Source organism: Pteropus alecto, unplaced genomic scaffold (assembly GCF_000325575.1).
Source record: "Pteropus alecto unplaced genomic scaffold, ASM32557v1 scaffold279, whole genome shotgun sequence".
NCBI classification, from domain to species: Eukaryota; Metazoa; Chordata; class Mammalia; order Chiroptera; family Pteropodidae; genus Pteropus; species Pteropus alecto.
This window is the reverse complement of record NW_006443262.1, coordinates 1,443,281-1,468,394: the sequence shown is the minus strand read 5'-3', so window position 1 is coordinate 1,468,394 and position 25,114 is coordinate 1,443,281. Positions and strand designations below refer to the sequence as shown.

General features: G+C 37.4%; 1 protein-coding gene across 1 annotated transcript in view; it reads left to right on the top strand.

The window, feature by feature from the left end:
* FMN2 (formin 2) overlaps window positions 1-25,114 on the top strand; it is a 259,754-nt gene that overhangs the window by 29,652 nt on the left and 204,988 nt on the right. Inside the window, exon 4 of the mRNA XM_006924128.3 lies at window positions 13,551-13,638. Within this exon, the coding sequence (XP_006924190.1) occupies window positions 13,551-13,638 (88 nt within the window). The remainder of the gene's footprint in view (window positions 1-13,550; window positions 13,639-25,114) is intronic.

Sequence of the window (25,114 nt, the reverse complement as noted above, 5' to 3'; positions counted from 1 at the left end):
TGGAAGGGTGAGTGCACTTGAGCATTATATGTGAAGATGCCAATTTGTGTCTCTTTAAGCCCAAATTGAGTCTGAGTCATTGCATGTCTGTTTCTTTTCTACTGCAAAGAGACATATGTCATGCTTGTCACAATTATGCTGTTGGAGAATAATCATATGACTTCTGCTTTAGGAGATACGTAAAGACTTTCTGTCGTTACCAAAAAGATATATGCATATCAGTCTCTCCACAGATTAATTATAATTAGAAAGTGGTGTCGAATCAGATGAGGAGAATTCCTGTATTCCCTGTGACCCTTCTGAGGAAACAAGGACCTCTTCGTTCTTTACTAGCTAGCTTTCTTATTTCCCCAGTAATGTTTTATCAAACCAGTTATACGAACTTGAGTCATTCTCTTTCCTGCCTCTACTTTAGTTGCTAGTATTCTGGTTTCCAGTTCAAAAACTGGAAAGGGAGAAAAGAGGAAGCCTGAAATATTGCAATGAATCAAGAATGACTCCTTGCTGTCCTAGGGTAACCCCACGTACAAGCTGAGAAACAAAGCCTGTGTCATTCTCCATGATTAAACAGAAGGGCTTCTAGGCCAAGATGTTAAGCTGAAATGCAATTAAAGAGTATTTTTTTTAAATTGCCGTGATACTCGTTTGCTTTTCTTTTAAAAGTATCTTTTCTTTTAGATTGGTTACTGATTAGTTAAAGACATAATCTTGCATCAGTGAACCTCAATATTTTCCTGACTTTAGGTGGTAGAAGTGAACTGATACCTCTGAGAATAAGGATCCCTCTGTATTCTCATCTTCTTCCCTCAATATCAGAATTGGATAGCAAAAGAAATTCCAGGCAGAAGGTCTGGTAACTTATTTATTAGTCATTCCTGGTTATTCATATGTTCTTTTCTAAGTGTCTATAATTTTTTAATACTTTAGGTTATTTGTGTCTGCTATGTTATGTGTGAGGTCCCTCTCCTCCCTGCTTAGGAGACTGTTTTTGATATGGAATTAGCTTGTGCTTGTAGTGGGTCCATGATGCATGTCCAAACAAATTTTGACCGTGAGTGATTTACTGTGAGAGTTATGCATGAAATTCTGTTGAGAATTATAGCCTTTTTTGCATGATTTCAGTTCTTTGCATTCTTCCACTGGTAGAAGAGTGATTTCTCTTCAGACAGTTACCTGAAAATGGGGTTTTCTCTGTCTTTGCTAGTACCATCAGTCTCTTTGGAATGTTTTAGCTTCAGAGAATCTGGCCAGGCATTTAACTGCATAATTCAGGCCCCTCACACAGTAAGGGTCCATTACCAGCCTTAACTAATGTTTCTTAATCATTAGACTTTTTGAAAAGGCCATGTATAAATTAAACTGTTCTAGGTTTTTTGTTTTTTGTTTTTTTGTTTTTTACCCCAGGAGTTTTATTTTATTTTCCTCTTGTTTGCTGCTTTGCACTTAGCTCTTCATCAAAGTGCCTTTGGAAAGTTGAAAGTGACCCTTCCTTTCTGTGTCTTCAGCAAGTTCGGTGTTGCTTTCACTATGAGGAGATGAGTGAGGGTAGAGGGATGTGATCTTTTAGACAACTGGACCCGTCATGGAAGGGACTAAGATAGTTCTACCTCTGGTCTCATTAAACACAAAAATGCTTAGAAGCCTAGGGTAATAATAATATTTTCATGAGAGTAATTTCATTTATTTGAGCACTGGTGGTTTCTGTTAATGAATGATTCTCGAGCAGATAATTAACAGGTATAGTCAGATGATTTGCCATGACGTTAGAAAATGTTCAGCATTTTTGCAAGAGCCATTTGCTATCTTTCAGGTCAATCTTGGCTCAGCTATGCATATAAGCTGCTGGTACCCCTGGCTCAAGCCTGTGCATAGACCATGTGATTTTATGTATCTAGGTCTTGCCCATTATTAGTTTCCTGCCCTGAGGGATTGTTAATATGTATTTTGTTTATCATGCTGCATTTTCAGTATCTTTCCCTTCTCTGGATTTTAAAATAATATACAAGCTAAATACACCAGCTGTCCTTTTTATCTTGGGATGGAATCACAGACTGGGACACACAGCTTTCCCTCACATTGGGTCATTGCGCAGTGACATAGGTGAGTTTCTCAGAAGCAGTAAGTTAACCAGAGAGTCCATTTGACATTAATTCACTCCATGGCTATTTGTCGAGTGCTAACTGTGTGTGAAGTACTGAGCTTAGAATTTTAGCTTTATGGGGTAGGACAGGCAGATTTTGGAATAAGACTGGGCTTCAAGAGAAGGTCCAAGTTGAGTTCTGGAGGAAGCTTGAGTCTCTTTGCCTTCTTTCTGCCCCAAAATCAATAGCATGGAGCTGAGAGAAACAAACTTTCATAATCTCAAATAGCATCTGATTCTGAAATTGCTTTTATTTGAATCTGAATGAATCCTTTTTAAAAAGAATGATTTGCTTCCTTATTCTTTTGATCTGACTTAGTTTGTCTTCTGTGAACTAGTACCCACAGATTCTAGGAGTGATGCAGCATGAAGCGGCTAAAAAAATCCAATCCAGAAATAAATATTTGCCAGTTGTACTTTGCAAGGATGCTTGTATACTTACAGATCATTCAAAATTACTTTTAATCAAGTATCTTTTATGAAGCTGACTATAGTGCTGACATTATTTAGCTTCCATTAGAAATATATGCAATAGTTATATTTATAAACACTTGATATGTCTAACACCGTGATTTCCTATACTCACTGCTTCTAAATTCTTAGCCAGTGGTCAAGGATTAAAACTCATTCGGGTAGTATCTAACTCAGTGTGTCTGTCTTTCATGCTTGTGTTCCTGTGGATGTGTTGCTGGGCACCACTGACGCGTGCAGTAGCTTTCCAAAACACTTACCTGGTTTATAGGCTCCTGGGTAACTTATTTAATCTTGTGATTTTGTTCTGAGGTGTTTGGTAACTTTATCACAACTGTATTTGTAAATCTCTAACAAAATTATTGAAACATATAAAATTTTACGTGTTTATTTCATTACTTAGTCTAACAAAGTTCTAAAGTTTCAGTAGTTTTGCTCTTATGTGTGTATATCCAAGAGAAATGAGTTCATATGTCCACGAAAGTATATGTATAAGAATGCTTATAGTAGCACTTGTTGTAATAGCTCTAAACTGAAAATATTCCAAATATTCGTCAATATTTGAATGGAAGAATAAATTGTGGTATAACTATACAAATGAATAGCATACAACTACAAAAAATATTAATCTACTATTTTACTCAGAAACATTGGTGGATTTTATAGACAAAAGCCAATATACACAGCATATTTCCATTTATATGATGTTCAGGAACAGGCGACAGTAATCTGTGACAATGGGAGTCAGAGTGGGACTTTTGGGGGCAGTGTGATAAGAAGAGTTATGAATGGAGCCTCCAGGGATGCTGGTAATGTTCTGTGGAGTGGCCCGAGTGATGATTACAAGAGTATATACATATGCAAAAATTAATTGAATTATTTGCTTGAGTTTTCTTCACGTTGCGATTGTTGTATATAAAATTTTTTAAAACAGTAGTCACTTTAGAAGAACTATTTATTCAACAGGAAAGCACTAACTTGAGACTTGGGGACAGAAGAGTTGAAGATGTCTTCAGGAGTATGAAGAATAAATGGTCTGACTTGTTGGATGAGAATGTGACAGAATTATTTGGTACAGTGTGTTTCTTTGAATGGAATTTTTGAAGAAAGGAAAATTCTAAACATGCAGTTCCTGAAAATGGTGCCATGAGAAAGAAGACAATTTTTTTGTAAAGACTGAAAATCACATATGAAGCTTTTATTCTCTAAAAATGAGCACCATAAATTAGATCACTGACAAGTCACTATTTATTTCTTTTACTTCCAAACTCTAGGAGGTCTTTGGGAAATCCACCAGTCGCTTAGTCAGTATGTCATTTCCAAGAATAGATTGGAGACTTACAAAAAAGCTGGAAATGTGTTCTTCCATGGGATAGGGTCGAATGCAGTTTTCACCTTGTATCTTCACAGTGCTGAAAGCACCGTGGTACTCAGTAGATAGAGCCAGAAATGAAGTTTGGTGTCTGTGAAAGAGCCAGAAGGTAACAGCTTGCTAATGGCTAAAGGGCAGGAGGAGAAGCAGCAGAACCCTGAGTAGGCCACAAACCGAATAACCGTTCACTGAATAATTAAAAGTTTATTATGCACTTTTGTTCAATAAACTTATTCTAAGCAGTCAATCATTTCCTGAATATTTACTTTCTTCCTAATAACACTTTTAATCTAAATTTATCACTGGCATTTTGTTGTTATAATTCTAAAGGAAGGAAAAACTATTTTGGTTTTTGTTTATTTTCATATTTTCACTGAAATTGAGTAATACATAAGGTAGACTATTCAGACAGGGGTTTCAGTCTAAGGTTTGCTTTTTAGCTAACAGTTTAAAAATAAATGCATTCTCCTTATGTTTTATCTGTTTTGAATTGTATATGATAACACAGAATATTGAGGAACAGTGTTTGAAAGGACTTGGCAGAAGTGTGCTGTTCATTTTGAAGGTTACAGGTGGTGCAGGAGAGTTGCTCAGACTGCCTGGGTCACGTTCTGCCCTGCCACTTAATAGGTGTGTAACCTTGAGCAAGTCACTTTAGCTCTAAAATGTAGACAGTGATAATCTCTACCTACCATATTGGGTTTTTGCAGTGATTATTATGAGAAACCATTGTATGAAGCCCGTCATTATGTGCCAAGTAGTGTTCTTGCAATACATAGTTACCATAAGATGGCAATAAATGTGATAATACTCGCAATAAGAGCCTTTTATTCATTTGGAGTTGTCAGTACCCTTATTATTTTATCTGTATTGTCTCTAATGTTTGTGATAGTTAACGTCACCCATGGAGGTAACACTGAAATATGAAGCAAGAGGCCAATGTCCATATTCTGTAGACACAATTACTATCTAAATATTTTTAGCAATGTTATGAAACGTTTAGATGTTGTACTCACAATTTAATGGTTTTCCAATAATTTACTTCTTAGCCTGTAAGAGTTCCCAGTGGATTTAAATGCTAAAAACATAATGTTAAAGTTGAAGATGGTGCAGATATCTAACACCAGATTTTTAGAAGGAATTTAGAAGAGAATACCACTCAACAGACTTGCATACTGTCAGACGGATGAAACATTGTTTTCTGATTGCCAAGACATTTGAAATGGTGAAGCGCCAAATTACATCTTGCACATATTCTACATGACAAAATTGCCAAACTGACAAAAGGTTATGTGCAAAGAATATACAAGAGAAGATTGTTTTGTTTTAAATCCAAGGAGTTTAAACAGTTCCGTTTCTTCTGTGCTTACAAAGTGGAGAAAGATGGGGATTTATAATAGTCGATTTTAATTATAAAAATATTTATTTTAAGAGCTTAGTGGTATTTCAACTTTTTATTCTGTTACTGTAATATTTTTTAAAAAAATGAAATGTGAAATTTGGAAATGCAAACTATTAGAATAAAATTTTGATTAAAATATAACCTAATGCCCATTTTTAAATCAGTTTGTTTAGGATCACTTTATACTTTTTTATTGGCTTGGGCCGTCAGGATCATCCTAAGTGCTTCAGAGTCATCTAAGAAAAGAAACATTGATATAATAAGTAAGGAATTGAATTTCTAATTCTTTTAAATGTATCCCTTTAAATAAAAATATCAAAAAGCCCAAGATTTCCCCTCGGTTTTTTGTTAGTGGATTCTCGTGCTGTATTTGGTGCCCTCTTATGTCAGGGATGCTGTAAGGCGCATGCGTGCGTGACTCACGGGGCCTGCCGCAGGACAAGCGGGTGAACTTTGGAGTCAGGCAGAGCCGAGCAGAAGTTCCACCCTCCGCCTTGTTGTTGTGGGTCTTACGGCAACTTTCTATCCTTGGCGTTGCTTTCTTCTGTGAATCAGTACATCATGGTGGTTATTTTGGCAGATATGATTCGAGTACTTTATAAGTATTAAGCTATTAGGATGTTTAATTACTTCATTCAACTCGAATTTATTTAGGATTGGCCTCTGGCTCTGCGCCTTTTCTTTAATAGCTACAAAGGCACAGGAGAGAATCGCCAAGCCGTTGTCTGGGTAAGTGTGGCTGGTCTTGTGGGCAGACATCACTCTATTTGAGAGTACCTTTCTCTAAACAAGGTACAGCACTTATTTCTTAGAGCCCACCAAGCCAATTTTATGTAATACACATTTCCTTTTTTTAAATGACGTGGTTTGTGTGTGATTGATTTCTGATGTAATAATGATATATAATGGTATATTGAATGAGAAAAGATGATAGAGGAAGGTATTATCAGAAAACAGGGGAGAGCTAGATGGATAGCAGTTCTTATTGAGTGAGAAGATGTCCCACAGACTTGACTTGAACTTACCTGAAGTTCATGCTTCTCATTAGTTGAAACAGCCTGATATGTGGAACCAGGAGACCATCATAATGATCTTGGACTAAATGAGAATAAAAGCCGGAACCAAAATATGGTGCCAGGAAAGGCTGAAACAGTTAAACCATTCAGTCAAGGGATGACACTCAGATTTTATTAGAACCAAAAGATGTAGCTTTTTAAACTGAAGTCTAAAATTTGTATTAAGACAATCATGTGGGAGAGATTGACAGACCGGGAGAGCATACACAGGCTCTTCTTGGTAAGCTTACCGAATGCCCCATCTGTAAGTCTCCTTCTAAGGCTGATTCAGACTCAAAAGCAGGTCTGGTAAAGCAGGAGGCTCCCACCTATGCTGAGAGGGTGGTGGGTCATTGGAGACCAAATTAAGAAGCAGGCAAACCTTTTTAGAATAGACTGTGCTTCATTTTCAAGGTTGATTTCTGGATTCTTAATCAGAGATATCAAATATCTCACCAGTTAACTACCCGCTTTATTTCCCAGATGGTGCTGAGGCAGCCCCAGTAGATAGGATTGTCTGGTGCCAACCCGACAGTCTGGAGGTAGCACTCTAGCATGGCAGTGTCAATGCCGCCTGTGGTCTGCAGTGCCTTGGAGTGCTGCTGGGTGCCGGTGATGCTCGCCACCCTGCCCTGAGGCTTAACTTTGATTGGAATAGGAGAAGGTAGTAGTGTGAATGAGGATGCAGTCCACCTCTCTCGTGTGGGTAGGCTAAAAAAAAAAAAAACAACCTCTTGCTCTGCAAAATCTCATGCAGGCATTCTCCGCTTCTGAGTGTGGACTACTTAAGATTTAGGATTCCTGTTTTCATGAAATAGTATCAGGCCGTACCAGGAAGTCTGTTGGTTCTGGATTCTCATTGGGTCAAAAATCTAGAGATGACCATATCTTTCCAAAATGAAAAAAAAAATCCAAATCAAAGTTGTGGGATGACCCATAGTATGTCTAAGGATTCTTAGAAAACCAGAACTTTGTAAATTTGCTAGGGGCTAGGAGTTAGCCAATGTGTGGGTTGTTCTCTCTTCATTCTAGAGTTTACCAAACTTTATTTGGTTTATTCCTTATCACTTTCTATTATTGCTTGTCTTCCTCTCATTGGAATAACCTCAGTGCTTTAACTGCTTTATAAAATATAACTGCTGGTTATTGGCTTACTAAATTAACACTAACATCTGGCATTTGAATTTAAAACAAAACAATCTTCTCTTGTATATTCTTTGCACATAACCTTTTGTCAGTTTGGCAATTTTGTCATGTAGAATATGTGCAAGATGTAATTTGGCGCTTCACCATTTCAAATGTCTTATACTTTAAAATATTCATATTACACGATTGTCCTGAATTATGGGGATATTTCATATGAATTATTAACTATATTCTACAGATAGAGAAATTGAGATCCATTGGCTAAAGAACATGCTATAGTTACATAGGTGCTAATTTAGCCAATAACATGGGCTGAACTACAGATCTCTTCCTTCTACACAGGTACATCATTGGAAATTCTAAGTCTGGGAATTATACCCTCTCTGTATCCTTTTCCATTCTTGAGCTTCTTATTTAGTTTGGTTTCACCATTTCATATTTGCTCATATTTTCCTGTTAGTTCCTTTCTCATTAGAGTGTTCTTGGCTGCCTTTTGCATCTATTTCTTGTTGAGTGCATTGTGTGCTACTTGATATACTGCTTTGTGTTCTGATAACTATGTGAGAAACAGCAATTTTTAATTCTATAATTCCGCTTTGGAATTTACCTCTATCTAATCTCTATAGTTGACTTTTATCTTTCTTTACTCAGAGAAGAATTTGTCTTATGGGATCTGGCCACTTACCCCTCTAATCTAATATTCAGTTTTTAGCAAGGCTGTGCCAAGCCATTTTAGAGGAAAGCAATGTGCTCTTTGTGACCAGGAATTAGGAAACAAAACCCAACCAGGAATTAGGAAGCAAAACCCATGTTATGATTCTGCATTTAGACCACGAGCATGTTATTTAGTTTCTTTCTTTACTGCATGATTTTACTAGATTGTATGAAACTACAGAAACTTCAAGTTACTTGCTTATTAGGTATTTAATGTGGAGCTCTTTGATACATCAGCTTAATTATCTAGTATTCCATGTGACATAAATAAAATATATACTTTTTTTAAAAAATTCTGAATTAACGAACACCATTGTGGACCGATTAAATAATTATTTAAATGTGGTTTTGGTTACTGACATAATAAATATAGTTCACATCAGTTTTCTACTATGTCTTGATATGACTCTGAGGCAAGTTATATAAATTCTTTTAGTGAGGAGGAATGAGTCCAAGGTTTCCATAGCGATGGCTGGGGCGGTGGTATCCCTGACTGAGATAGAGTTGGTTGGACAGACGATGATGAGTTTGTCTCTTCAGTCTTTTGTGCATTTACCGCAATGTCTAACAGAATGCCTGTGCTTAGTGGATGTGTTAGTTAAAATATTGGTTTGGCTGCCTCCACTATGATTTACATAAAATGGAAAGTGAATTTCCTCTTTCATGGAAACGTCTGAGTGGGTGAGCACCCACGCGGAAGAGTGGCTCTTTTCCACTAGGTCATCCAGGGACCATTTCCTAGCTCTTGTCTCACTGCTGCCAGAGTATAGTGTGGCTTAGGACAGCTCACTTCCATGGTTTTGCCTTCGAGCCCAAGAGGAAGAAAGAGGAAGTGGGAAGCACTTTTTGAGTGCTGTGCGTTGTTGCTGCCTACTTTCCATTGTCTCTAACTTGGTCTCATGGCTATACCCAGGTATAAAGTAGGCTGTGAAAAATGTTATATTAGTGGACTAACCATATACCCAGGTATAGCTCAGAAATTATGTTGCTAAAAAGATGAACAGAGAAGACGTGGTACATATGTACAATGGAATGTTACTCAGCCATATGAAAAGATAAAATGCTGCCATTTGCTACAACATGAATGGATCTTGAGATTATCATGCTAAGTGAAATGAATCAGACAGAAAAAGTTGAGAACCATATGATTTTGCTCATATGTGAGATATAAAACTGAAAGCAACAGATGAACAAGACTTTGTGGTATAAGTTCTTAAACATGAGACCATCTACAGGGTCCCTTATTTTGTGCTTAGAATTTGATCATGTAGAGTCGAAGAAGGAAGGAAGGTCTCCAAACAGAAGTACCCAGGAGGTAAAGACTCAGAACAGTGGCTCAGAACTGTGAGCTGTCCGTACAACAAATATGTGAGCCCTTTCAAAAGACGGTGTATGTGCTTATTGGACTATAGAGAAAAGCAATTTAAATAAAAGCTGGAGAGGGTGCTTATAGGTTAGGTGGTAGGAAGTAGAAGAGAGAATCCAGGGGAATAATTGGAAAAGTAACCATCTAAAGACAATGAAAAATATTATTTCCTGAGGCAGGAAGAGAAATGGATGAAATGATATTGTAGAAAGGATAAAAAGTTAGAGAGGACAATGGAAAAAAAGATGTAGAGGCCAAAGAATGTGTATGAGGAGAGAGAACTGAATGTAGAACAGGACGGAAAATTTTAGCTAAGATTTATAGCTTGCCATTAGGCTCCAGAGTGTCAGATTAAATGGACAATCTACAGAGGGAATCTGGTCTGTTACAGACGGAAATTGTTTAGGAGGCATTTTAATAGAGGTTTTATTCTCTTCCATGGCCTAATATTGCACCTGTTCAAAGCAGATGTGTCATTGGTCATGTAGGATGCCAGAGAAGAGGATATATATGAAGAAATCATTTGCAACCACTGGAAAAATACTCTGAACTAATAAGAGTTTGAATTTCTTAGGAAATTACATGGGAAGAAATAAAGATAATCAATTCTTTCATTAAATTAAACTCAGTAATGAAAAGTGGACAGAAATTTCATTTTTAAGAAAACATTTAAAATGCTTTTCTAAGTATTTAACTTCTTATAGTTATTATTATTGTAATGAGTACACTGTTTGCTAGGCATATTGCTAGGAGTGTCAAGAGCATTATCATGTTGAATATTCACGACAGCTTTTTGAAGTTGATGCTGCTGTTATATTTTTTAGATGAGGAAACTGAGGCTTTAGGAGTTGAGGATAGCTTTTCCAGAAAGCCCCACCCAGACCTAGGAATCAGAATCTGCATTTTAAAAAGATCCCAGATAATTTATGTGCACATTAACATTTGAGAAATACTGCTTTATTTTCGAGTTCTTGCTCATAATCCCCACACGGTACCACCTCATGGGGGAGTTTAAGGTAAAAACTTATTAATACAATTAACTGATTCTGATTTGAATTTAGATCATTGAAAATAAACCTTGTTTCCTGATTATATGTTTTAATTTTGTGGATTTCAAATTGGTTAGTTCTGCTTTTTCATTTTTCAGCTAAGGGTTCTGAGGTCATCTTGTAAGAGTCAGCTCTTGCCCCCACCCCGTTGCATTTGTGGTCACTGGGTTCTAAGAAGATTCTAGTTTGATAGCTTCAGGTTCTTATTATTTAGTGTGTTTAAAAAAGGATGAATACCGACTGTGGTTCCTAGTGTAAAGGTTGAGTTACTCCAGGAGCTGTGGAGTCCATCCTTTCAGACACCTGTCCTCTCCTGTATGTGTGCCTTCTGGAATGTGATGTATAGTTATATCCGTAGGCATTTATATGTAAAATACAGTTTGTAATCAAGTTCATTTGAATTATAAATCAAGTTTCAGGTATGAACTGTGAAGCAGTCTGTGACTTTTTAAATGAAATTCACTAATTATATTACTTTTCAAAAAAAAAAAAAGAGTAACCCTTACACGAGTGACACATGTTTAAAAAGCGAGGAAGTGACACACAAACATTGGCACTTTAAGAGATGGCATTTGGAAATCAGCTTGGAGAATGGATAGGAAAAGATGAGACTGATTAGTGATTCTAGAATCACTTGGAAGGCTTTTAAAAATGCAGATTGATGCTTACTACATCCAAACGTTCTGATTAGTACGTTTGTGATGGGGCCCAAGATTTTGCGTTTTTGGTAAGTTCTCAGGTGATAGTGATGCCTACTGGTCCAGGGAACACATTTTAATAGCCACTGGATCACATTTTGGAAGACTAGTTAGAAATTTTTTGCATTGACTTATGTAAGACATAATACAGAGGTAAAAGCTGACAAGAGAGTTGAGGAAGAAAGACGAATTTCAAAGATATACTGGAATTACAGTTGACAGGACTAGTTTACAGAACGGAGTAGGCAGGTGAAAGAGAGGTAAGAATCTCAACGTCTAAATTTGGTAGGTAAATGGAAAATGGTGGTGCCATTACCTCAATATATGGAATAAAAGAGAAGAAGCTGGGTAGATTTTGGGGGTAGAACTGATGACAGGTTTGGGTTTAGACATGTCAAATGACTTATGGGGTAATTAAGGAGAAATATCTGTTAGGAAGGTAGGATGTTAGGGAGCTGAAGATCAGTTAAAAGAATACTTTTCCAAGTGCAAGCATGTTTGTCTATAGAAGGGAAAATTACAGGTCATAAAGTGAAGAGAATAAAGCAATGAGAATAGAACTCTGGAATATGCTAATTTTTAAGGTGAAATGAGAGTAATTCACCTTGGAAAAGCCCGAGAAGGCCTTGTAGGAGCCCCAGGGTAGAGTTTCTCTAAGATTTGAGCAACCCGTCAGCACGGCGGGAAGGTCAAATGACACATGGATTCAAATGTGCCCTTTGCATTTAGGAATCAGAAAATGATAGGGACGTAATTAAAGCAGTTTTGTTAAGGTTGCACAGAGGGGGCCCGGACTGCACTGATCTGAAGTTAGAAAGTGTTTTTAGGACAAAATACATGTCTTCTGTTTTTCTCATACTAAGTTTCTATTTTTCACCCCTGAAGAGGATAACACCATTGATAGAAATACTTGGCATGTGAATTCATTCTTATTCAAGTTCTAAGGTGTTTTTTGGTAGCTGAAATTTAATAAAATGTTTAAAGAGCAAATTAAGAATCAAAATCTATATGTTGTCTTTTTCTTTTGAGGAAGCACTGCCACTTATGGGGTATTTTCCCTTTCCACAGAAGGCTTTCAGAAGTGACTGGAAATTTTTGTGGTTTGTTTTTCTGAAAGTCATTTGTATTATTCTCTACTCCCATCCCACTAGGGAACCAAAAATGCTGTTATTGCTATTAAGAAGACTGTTTGACTCTGTGAATTTGTGTGACAGCTGGGCACAATTATTTTATTAGTTTCCTGATTGACCCAACTTAAACCAAAAAGAAAGACAAGGTCAACATATGTGACAGCTGTCAGGGCAGCTGTCACTTCTGATAATTTGACTGTAACCTTTTTTCTTTTTCTCCAGTGTTTTTCTAAGCAGATTTATAACGAAATGCTGATGATAAATAGAAATTACTTCCTTCCCAAGCGGGTTCTATCAGTGGTACGTTAGGGTCTGGAAAACATTTAATGTGTTCGTTTAAATGTGTTCGTTTGATAGCAGTATGGCCACCTCTGTTTCAGGAAAACTCGTGGGGTCGCATGACTGTTCAGGACGCTTCGGAAAGCCAGATTTGAGATTGAGCTGATACGGCCCTTTGGGTTGGACGCTCATATCCCTCTATTAATTAGTTGGAGTGTGCGCTGAATACAGAATGAGAGGGATTGCCAGTAAAATAGTAAGCTTTCTAAAAGGCCTAGATCAAAGCACATTTTCTATTTTGTGGTCAGACCCATCTGAACTACTACATTCTCTGTGTATGTGCTTTATTTTGCCCTTCACTTGTCGACAAGTGTTTCAAGACTCCACATTAAAAAAGGAACACTTTTTAAATCTCAGTCTGCGAATTATCAAATGTGTAATTGTTACTTTACAGAGGTCAAACTAATTTCCTAAACTATTAGAAATTTTCCCTGTTGACAGATCAGGCTCTTAAAATACTGGTAAATAGCATGACATATCAGGGCTGATAGTGAATACTAGAGGAAGGATGGTAGATTCTGAAGATGATAAAAAATCCAGAAGCTCTTTCAAATAATTTTTGAATACTTTAATGCCTTTATTTGTTCTTCATTTAGGATTAAAAATAACATTATTAAGTATATTGTTGGAATTCAAATTAATACTTCCTCCTTTTCTTTCTTGGGCAGGTTGTCAAGTTATTAAGCAACAAAAGGTCACAAGCAGTTGGGATATTAATGTCCAGCCTTCATTTAGATATGAAAGACATACAACATGGTAAGTATAAAAATAAAAATTCAATCTTTGAATATTAAAATTTGGGCTGAAGGATATGATGTTTGGTGGTAAAATTATTTCAAACTTAGAGTTTCTGTGTATGATGATGTTAGTACATTTCCTGTGTTACCAACTTTCTCCCATGTCTGTTACTAGAAGATTTACCATTAATGTGGCTTTTCTGTTATTTCTATATCTTGCTAAGAGCCTGATTCTCGTGTGATATATTTAGTCTGCATTAATAAATACTCAAATTTTTTATTCGTAAGTAGTATTATTCCTACTGTGCTCTGTAACTAGCTAGACTGTATCTGAGGTATTTAATTCCAGAGGCCATGGTCACAGAGTGACTGATAAACAGTAGCGAGAGGTGCATAGCAGGATGTGCCTCAACCACTGAAAATACCTGAAAAAGAGAGTCCACGGGAGAGAAATCTATGTTGAGACTTGAATCTCAAGTGTCGGATAAGCTTACATAAAGAAGAGGAAGTAAACCTAAAATTTTCTAATAAGAATTACAAGGAAGCTTGTTTTGCTTGTTGCTGTTTTAAGAATGTCCTTATGATTAAAGATGTCAGATAGAAGTCTGGATTGCCATATTAAGTAATGAAATGAAAACTCAAAATTGTTCAATAGGCCGAATGATCATTTGTCTTAGATGTCTTTAAAACACTGGGCAGGTGATGGGGCATGGACTCCCAGTCCTCCTGTTCCAAGATACTGTGAGATGCTTAAAGAATCACTAAAGCAGATTTACCATGTGTAACTTTTTAGGATGGAAAAATTGGTCCCTTTTCTTTTAGTAATTTGGGACCACTATAGTATAAACCTCTGAGCTTTTTTACACATAGAAGGATTGAATTAATTTTTTCTAATAACCATCAAAGATAGTTTCAAAGTGTTCTTGCTCACTTATATTATTGTTGGTGATCCAGACACATGGAAGCAATAACATAGTGACCTTTTGTTATTTCTTTTATGTTGTTGTTTTAACTTATATCTTTAATTGGGCTTATAAAATATTTTTTATGTTTGGATTTAGGGTGATTTTTAACATTTTCTAAGTGGCTTTAGTGTCAATATTTTAATGCTTGAATTCTACCCTGCAATTGACAGTCATTCCTATGCCATATCCTCTTATCACATTTATGCGGAGAGATGTTGCCCAAAGGTGAACAGAGGAATTAAATTTATATTCAGAATGTCCCTTAAGCTGTCCGGAGCCTTAGAACAGATTTAAAGCAGATTGAATTATCTACTGGAATGCCAGTTTACCTATTAAAGAAATGTGGTTTCAAGTATAACACAGACCTTATAAATCGTGAAAACATTTAACTGTCTTTCTAGCTTATTACCCTTTTGTGAATGTGGATTCTATTTGTTAGGCTTCACATATTGTGTGGAAGAATTCATAAACAGCACAAGCTTGGTATGCCCTGTCAATTGATGAGTAACTCTTAATCACAATTTAAGTTTTTATTAAACTGTTTTGATGGTGATGAGACTTCCTTAGCTAAAGCATCGGGGGTAGTAGTCATGGAACAGGACACTGAGCCCGGCGCCAAGTACTTGGCGTTTCTAAAGCTGGCAGATGTAGCCCAGTCAAATCATAGAATGAAATCTGAAAATAATGATATGGTCCTTTCCTTCGGTCAAATATTCAGCCCAGGCTGAGTTAATAATGAGAACCTTATGAACAAAGGAGGCCGCCTGACATCTGTGTCTGTGGTAAAGCCAACGAGAGTTCATTGAAAAATTTGCTAGCTTAACATGCAGTGCTAACAATAACATAGTATGAATGTCACTAGTTGAAGGGTCACACAGAATTATGCATAAACTTTATCCTATTAGGATGTGTAGCAATTGCTTGAGTCACTTTGAAACCCTGAACATGGTTTTCTAAAAAATGGCCACCTTAAAAGTCTGAAGAAGCAAGCAGTGTGTCTTCCAGTGAAAAAAGTCTTGTTCTGCCTCAGTATGTTGTCTGGAACCATGATTTACTTATGTGAAACACTTGTGGCCTCTAGAATAAACTCGACTTCTATCAGGATATGCCTCCACTGAGAAATCCACAGAAGCATAAACATCATTGTTTATGGATGTAGAAGCAGCCACGCAATTTATCCAGACCTCCAATGTCATCTTACAAAAGAGCAAACTTTTAGTGGTCAAGTTTATTTCTCAAGGTCACATAGCTCTGTAATGGAACGGACCAGACTTGCACCCAGCCCTTTTCGCTAACCGGTCCTGTTCTGTTCATTCTGATGTGCTACTTCTCCAAGATTGTGCTTTTCCTACTGGTTAACCAGCATCAGTATCTCTAAAACAAGGCATATATAATATTGCAAAAAAAAAAAAAAAAAAAAGGCAGGAATTATTGTCTCTGTTTCTCTTCTTTCCTGTTAACACTAGAAGAACTTAGAGTTGAATTTACATTGTAACACTTGTATTTTAAAGTGCCCCATTGGAGTGATTAGTGTGGAAGTTTGAGTTATAGTTGCCAAAGGTGTAATTTCGGCCTTGCCGTCATGTCCACTGAGTGGGTACCGCATCACGCTCAGACTCGCAGGCGAACACAGGTTACTTCCCACGATAGCACCATAGAGTCCAGGGTCACTGATGGCGGAAGGGGAGAGGGGATCAGTTTCTTGATTAAGTTTACTAATGGGGCAAATGTAAGTGAGGCAGCCTCAAATAATTAACGTGTGTGTGTGTGTGTGTGTGTGTGTGTGTGTGTGTGTGTGTGTGTGTATCAGAGGTTACAGTGAACGACGGAGCTGCTTGAATGTGGTCATGAATGTGCCTGGTAACTTCTAAATTATCACGCAGATTATAACAATTTTTCGGTGGGAAGGGTGAAACTGTGGTGTGCCACCTCTGAAAAATCCCACTCCAATGGTTAAGAACAATTTCCAGTCTAGAATGAAGGAGGTGCCTTTCAGAGAGGGTTTGCCCTAATTTGTGCTAAAGCTTGGGGACACTGTGAAGTTTAAGGTTGCCTTATATTAAGCTCAAGTGTTCGATTCTGGCACTGCTCACTGCTCATCTACCCCCTGAGTTTGTTTCCTGCGTGAGTAGCCCTCTGAGTCCCAGTTTATTGTTGGGGGAGGGGCGAGGTGTCCAGAATCTGTACTGCGGGTGGGCCCAGAGCTTTAATATTTGCCCCCCACACTTCCAGCCTCACGAAGCTGTCAGTAGAAAGTTCAGATTTGTTAGGATGGGCAGATACTCCAGGGACTGAAGCAGTTTCTGACCTAGCTCATTTTTCTCCAGTTTTTCTTGTTTAGCATGGTAGTTACTATCCTGCCAGTTCTTTGATGCCTTTAAGATATTTTATAAGTATATTTTATCCAACATTTTAAACTGTTCTCAGTGCGGGGATTGATTCCAGTCATCTAGCCTGTTATTCTCGGATTGGCCAGCCCAGAGTATGGGTGGCCTGGGTTCCTCTGTTCCTTCACGTGTGTCTTGTCTAAAGCCACCTGGTATTGTGGGCCCATGGACAATGAATGCTAAGTTACGTTCTTGTTGAAATTTCTGGCTGTTTAAACATGATTTACCAAAATCATATGTTTTGAAATTAAATGATATAATTATGTAAACACCTAATATTCCATCAGAAATATAGTTGATACAGCTAATAAAATTGCGGTTATTTTTATTCTTTTATCTCTAAACCTAATGATTGTTTTTTCACTTTTTATTTTAAAAACGTGGTGAAGGGGATCTTCCAAGGACAATAACAAGCTTTCAGATGTAGACCAGAAAGTCCAGTGAAGTTTGTTCATTGTGACTCCTCTTTGGCATCTGCATCCACTTGCTGTTCTCTTGATCTGTCACTAACCTCCCTCAAAGGGGCTCAGAGCTAAAAGCCTCATCCTTATTCCTCATCCATAATTGTGTAGGAAGAAATCACCTAAATTCACAGGTACTTAAAAAGAGAATTGCTTTTGGCAAACAAGATTCATATTCTAATATCTTTCATAATGAAATCTTTTTATTAGCATCTGGAGAGATGGAAATAAACACTGATTTGAATCCCCCGCAACTGTAGTTACTGATTGTTGTGTAACATGGTCCAGAAAGAGGGAGTGAATTTCCATTCCTGTGGAGAGATGAGGCTTTGGATGAAGCAGCCAGGGGCTTTGCCCCTCAGCAGGACGGGAAGGTGCTGCTGTCCCTGTGATGCTCAGCTGGGTGCTCTCTGCGGTGTGTTAACTGATTTCAGAACGAGGACCTGCGCTACCTAATGAAATGAGAATGTGCACCATATGCAAACACAACCGGCATACGCGCATAATACTTTTGGGGCTGCCTGTTGTTTTGTTTTTTAGAGTTATTAAAACATTGGAAAATATAAATTTAATAAATTTCACTTCTTGCTTTATGTATCATTTCATACAAATCCCTTAGTTTCTTATTGATTCTGTTACTTAGAGAAATGAAATGGGTTTTTTCATATCTGTGAATTAAATGAGGAAGACCATTAAAAAAAATGATTAATTAATGGTGTTACTTGTTTTTGTTTGAACCAAACAAACATAAACAATATTTTTATAGAAAAAGCAGTCTAGGCTAAGCCTGAACTAAGGCAGGTCATGAATACCTGTAAAAAGCCTGTGATGCTTAGGACCTGGGACTTTCTGTGTCTCTTTTCTCGGTTATCAATTGCTCAGAGTGTTGCAGGATGCTGAGACAGAGAGCCGGGACAGGATAGAGCTGGGACTCCAAGGCTATAAAGCAGAAAGCAGCATATATTGGCTTTATTGGTGCCGGCACCAGCCCAGTGGACTCAAATCCAAAGCCTGAGCCCCGATCGCAGTGGGGCTTCCCTTTTATATACATCCTTTGCATGTTCTTTCTATATGAGGAAAGTGTATTTTGATTGGTTGGCGGGCTATAAGGGGAGTGACCAACCAGGGCCTGTGGTCTGTGCCAAGTCAGCTGTGACACTGAAAAGTCCCTTACCTATTATGGGAAGGGAAGCGAATAACCTTCAACTGTTACAGGAAACGGTTAGCTCGATCTCTGCTACCACAACATTATATAGGGAAATACAAAATGTCAGCTTAGTACAGTCCTTGGGGATGCTATGCTCACTTTCATTGTGTATTCATTCTCTAAGTGTATTTTTTTCTTCCTTGTGTCTCTCTAGTATCTTCGCATCCCTGGGTTTCCCTCTACTTCCAGTCTAGCAGTCTAGCAAACAATTAAGAATATGCGTTCTGGGGCCAAGATGCTTGGATTTTGTTACAGACTAAATGCGTCCCCTTCCCAAATTCATATGTCCTTGTCCTGACCCCCAATGCCATGACATCAAGAGCTGGGTATCGATGAGGTCATAAGGGTGGGGACCTGTGATGGGATTAGCGTCCTTATAAGAGGAAGAAAGACCAGAGCTCTCTGCAGACCCGGAGGGGAGCCCTTACTAGCCCCAGCCTCCAGACCTGTGGGAACTAAGTTCCTGTTTAAACCCCCTGGTCTGTGATATTTTGTTATGGCGACCCAAGCCAAAGCAGATTTGAACCCCAGCTCTGCCACCGGTTAGCTGAGTAAACCTGGACAAATCTCTTCATATTTTTCAGTTTCCTCATTAGTAGAAAGAGCTGTTAAATGAATTATTTTCTGTAAACAGGTGTACATGCACACACACACACACACAAACAAATAACATGTCATACTAAGTACCCAGTCAATATTTGTTGTCCTCTCCTTCCTGCATTCTTTAGGAAACAAGCTGCATTTGTAGTCTTTGGAGGTGTTTGAAACTCAGAGCTTGGGCGCCCAGTGAGGAGGAGAGAGAACTTGAAGATTTTCTTCTTCGTTTCATTACTTTGAACAGTTTCCACAAGAAGCCTTTGACATGTGACAGTGGAAGCAGTAAAATGCAGAAGCTCTTCCTTCTGATGGAGTTTGAGAGTGAGATGAAAGGGAGAAATGCGAGTTTATGTTCAGAGAGACCGTATCTGAGGCAGATTTGATTGTCCTGGATCTTGGGTTTTCTTTCGATGTTACCGAAATGCTGAGTTAGTGCTCGGTTGTGCCCATTTCTGTTTTCTGAATGGTGACAAATATGCGAGTTATTTATATCGGCATCTCTTAGAAGTTGAGCCTCGTTGCATCTTTGGACCATGCTTTATCTGCAAGGAGAGCGATTTGTTTCGGAAACTTGAAAGGCTGGGATCTCTTGTAATTGTGTGGTTTCTTAATCATTGTGCTGTGGGAGTCAGTCACATTCCACATTTGTCACTGTTGGCTCTGGGTGGCATGTGACAGTAGGGTGGAAAGGGGCTTGGCTTTATTGGTGAAATGCATCTTAATGAGGGACATAAGTAGAATCTAAGTAGAGACATGGACAGATGCTTCCATTTATTGCTTTGAAGATATTTTCCTGATGTTAAACTAGTTTCTAGCTATGAGTGTAAAACATAAGAATACTTCTTTAAAAATCCTGAAACACCCTTTCTAAACTGCGGGAACTTTTAAGGATGTTCTATGGTAACTCTCTCTCCAGGTACTTTGTTAGCCCGCACGTGAAACATTTCTTTTACCCTGTTGGGCTGCTGCTGAATAATGTTTTTCTGATGAAATTTTCTACCAAACAAGTTGTAGATTATAAACTCCAGGTCTTTTTCATAGAGTTTCTGGTTTCATTCTTGGAGACACAAGCTTTTTCACTTGCCTATCAATTGCCATAAAAACATTTATCCATAATCATTTATTTATTTTTTTAATAGTCTCAAAAATTGAGTTTAATTTGGGCAATGTTTTTTTTCCCAAGTAGATTTCCCAGTGTCTGGTTTCTTTATGAAACTCAAGTTTACAAGGCTCACTTAGAAATCGCCTCATGTCCTTTTTTTTTTTTTTTTTTTTTTTTAAGTGTTTCAGTGTGTCTCTTAGGAGATTTTTTTTTTTTACCGTTAAGTGTTCTTTTTACATGGGATGTAGAATTTTAAGACCTGTTTATTATATTTATTGAGACATTAAAAATGTAGTAAATGGTGTTGGGAGGGTTCGCCAGTGGTATTCATTGAGATGTAAAGTCACTTAGAATTAGAAATTTGAGAACGAAGTGGGCTCCATCCAGTGAGCTGTGTGACCTTTTTGTCATTTGCTGCCTTGTCATGGAGAAAAGTGCATGTGAGATAGGTACGCTTTCATTAAAATGTACTTTCAGTAATCTAATATCAGAATATGCTTTAATTTAAAATATGAATTCATTACTTAGAGTTTCTGATAAAAAGAAAGACCTCATATATCATTTTAAGTCACACATATATTATTAAATCAAGGTAAAATGGAGTATTATAAGTTTCTCATTACAGATTCAGCAAAAAACCTGTATTAAACTTAGCTTATGTTTTTATGACATTGTTCCACAATTAGACTTTTTGATTATACTTTTATGGGAAGGAGAAACATAATACCTGAGGTTGTTCTAAAGCTTTGGGGGTATTTTTTTTCCTTCAGTGCATTTACCGTCTGAATTATGTGTCAAGTATTTGTTTGTGTGTTTATTTTGGCTGCCTCCCCCTCACTCCCCCAGCAGAAGGGTAAGCTCTGTGAAGCCTGTGACAGCTCCTTGCAGCTCAGCACAGGGTGCTTCCTCCTGTGATGCTGGATCTGTCATTAGGTGACTGTTAAAGGAATAGCCCAAAACCACATGGGGCGTGTGTGGAGGCGGAGTTCAAATATGAACACTCAGTGTGAGCTTGTAATAACCACACCACTGTGTGTTAAAGGTATGGTTTTTGTGGAAATATTCCTGTCACATGATCCTTGAGAGGGATGAAAGTTTGGACTGTCATTTTGAGGAAAGGGAAAGCGCCCCCCCCCCCCGCAAAAAAAGTCATGTTTGTATTTCAAAATTGATTCCTTTAGAGTTCTATGTGAGATGTTTTGAAGATGAGAAGAGGAAGAAATGATTAGCACTTTCTACTTTTCTTGATAGAGCCACCTGTGTCCTGTTCCTGCCAGTACATTCTGGAGATGCGATCACAGTTACTCCCCATAAGCCCAGTGTGCTGAGAAATCAGACGAAATGGCTACAACACCAGAGTGGTGTGATCGCGTGTTATCCCTGAGCGTGGCTGAGGGAGTGAAGTTTCATGCTGACCGTCTGGCATCTTTCTTCGTGGTCAGACGTGAACACGCGATCTGCACTTCCCTCATAGCACTTTTTAGCCAAACACGTCTGAATATGTAGTAAAATTAACCATTTTCATGAAATTATTATATACACACGATTTAGAAACCAAATAGTACAGAAAAGCTTATGATGAAAAACCATATTCCTAATTTCCTGTATGAACTTTGTTATTTCTGTGATAGGTTGTAAAGCATGGTTTTCTCCTGTTTGAGCCACTAGAATAATAACAGCTTTATTTAAGGAAATAGTGGAATTTAGAAGGTGGCTTCTCTCTCAGTGCTCTCGATATTATCAAGTCCTTATGAATTAAGGTGTCAGAGAATTTCTCAATTGAGCGTGACATTTAAATATATTATCTGCAAGGTTCCTTTTAATTCTCAGATTTCATCATTCTAAATTTAAGGTTATATAATTGCTGATAATAATAATAATAATAATAATAACAATAATAATAATAAAACTTACAGGAGGCACAAGTTATACATAGGTATCTGTGGTACAAGGTAGCAGAATAGAAGGCTATAAGCAGAGTGCTGTGGTGGTTCAGAGGAGAGAGAGAGAAAGCACATGCAGAAGGAATATCAAGAAAGTCCATTTCCACAAGTGAGGAACAGGAGAGGAGAAAGAAGAACTAGTGATTGATGCAGAAGGGGTGAGAGGCCCAGGAGAAGACTTCAATTATATAGTAGAAGGTCAAAAACTGGTGGCCTGCAGGGCAAATTTAGCTCATTGATGGGTTTCCTTTCTCCAAGCCCACACAAGGTTAACAATCTTCTTTTTTTTCTTTTTTTACCCATTTTTGGGTAAACCAATATAAAAATCCAAGTTTCTAGTTGAAAAATTAGAAAATCTGGCAAGATTAGGTTTGAATCCTTGCTTGACCAACTATAAGATTGTGCTGAGTAGCAACTAAGCTTTTTATGGAGCACAAATTCTCCAGTTGCTACAGTATCTACCACTCCTATTATATTACAGGCCCTGAGGCCTACTGCATGCATTTCTATTACTTGTCCAGTCCCTGTACAAGCCATCAAAACATGACTGGATGCCTGCTTATTTCATAGGAGATGCTGGCAGTTGTTGATGTTAAGTATCCAGATTAGTATGTGGCTTCAAATCTGACCTTTATAAGATACTGGAGGATAGGATGTAAACACAGAACAAGTTGTGGAGTGACCACACAATGAAACAAAAAGTACCACAGTGTGGGAACTGATCTTAGGAAAAGTACAGGAAGTATATGCTGGGAGAGCACAGAGAAAGAAAAGATTATTTCATGAAGACATGATATTTAAAAAATTCCTTTGGAGATTTTAAAATTTTGGTCAAGAAAATAGTTTCCCAAACAAGTTGAAGTACACAGACTTTCTTACTAATCTGTCTATGGTAACTATAAGGTATTTAGTTGGTAAGCACATGAGCCTAGGATGACAAATATACCTGAGTGAGAATAATTTGAGGGACTCCAGAAATGTGACTGGAAGATCATGGAGGTGTTGGTTGTTGTAAAAGAGGCAGAGAGGAAACCTTTTCCTAATGAGCTTGCTGATTACAATGTTCTCTATGTAGATGCCATGGCCTGGCTCTTAACTTTATGGCAATGTTTTAGAAGCAGCATTTGGCTTTTACATTTCTGATTCCCTTAGCGTAAAACAAAGCATGTGGTCACATTCAGAAGAAAGTATGGCATGTTACTGTTATTGCTGTAATGTGAATAATATTATGTGGTTACAGTTTTTACATCTGCTTTTTATTTTCATTTCATTTTAGCAAAAGCAAACTAATTGAAGCAAATTTTTTCTTAAAATCTGCGGTTTAACTCTGCATACCTTTCTGTATCCATCTCCTAACCATCCAACAAATTGGTTAGTTCTTTCCACGTATTGTAAATCCCACCATAAAATCGAGTGAGATTCCATAATTTAGTACTGTATTTCTTATTTGTAGCTGTATCAGATTCCAGCTTTCTCTAGAAATATCTAAGATATAGGAGTTATATAAACATTCAATTTCTTAAATCCTTAGCAACTGGATTCAATAATAAATTCTGTTCAGTTTGGCTCTTTCAAAGAAGTGTAATTTATTCATCTCTCATGCAATCAAGAATTCCAGTTTATGGTTAGATTTTTTTTTTCCCCCTGGTTGGGAGAGGGTCTTCAGAAATGGCTCTCATTGATAAGATGTATTTCTTTGTTCTTAAGCCAAATAGCTTAATTGAATAAAATGTTCTCCTTAATTTGATTTAGTTTCCTGTTCTTAAAATATTGATTCAGTTGTACACAATTTGGTAAGACCAACAAAATACCAACAAATATTTGAAGAAAATTGTAGTTGTATTTATCTATTTTCTTGCCAAGAGCATGCTGTTACTGACAGCAACAATTAACTGTTTTTTTTTTTTTTCTTCTTCCTGTTTCAACATTAGCTAAAACTGAGGAAGTATAAAATACTGTGTAACATGTAATCCTGAAAGATGTTTTGTTATTGAGTCCAGGGATTTGCAGATTTTCAGTAACGGCCATTCGGTCCACTTGACTTCAAATTAACACACAGGTTGAAGGCAGGAATCTAGGAATTTCTTTTGTGTGCTAGTCACCAGAAGAGAAATCTTATTGACCATGTGCTCATTTCCAAAAAAATTATTATAGACACACGATTTAGAAACCAAATAGTACAGAAAAGCTTATGATGAAAAACCATATTCCTAATTTCCTGTATGAACTTTGTTATTTCTGTGATAGGTTGTAAAGCATGGTTTTCTCCTGTTTGAGCCACTAGAATAATAACAGCTTTATAAAGAGAAATAGTGGAATTTAGAAGGTGGCTTCTCTCTCAGTGCTCTCGATATTATCAAGTCCTTATGAATTAAGGTGTCAGAGAATTTCTCAATTGAGCGTGACATTTAAATATATTATCTGCAAGGTTCCTTTATTCTCAGATAAACAGAATGGAACTGGGCTCAATAATAATAATAATAATAATAACAATAATAATAATAAAACAACAACAATAATAATAGCCCACAGATAAAGTTGCTAGTATAGGGTCTGCAGTAACTCTATGAGGTAGTTGATGTTATTATCCTCATGTTAAGGATGAAAAAACCGAGGCTAGAGTAGCAGAAGGAAGTTGACCAGAAAGTGGTAGGACCATGGTTTAAACACAGATGGGTTGGAGCTAGAGTGCGCTCTGTACTTCCTGAGCATTGTAAATGTCACTGATCATATCGGTGACTTAAGCTGGCAAAAATGGTGCATAAGTTTTTTTTTTTTATCTCTGGTTCATAATTAGTAACCATTCTACTGGTTAGTGGTTATAGTTGCTGTT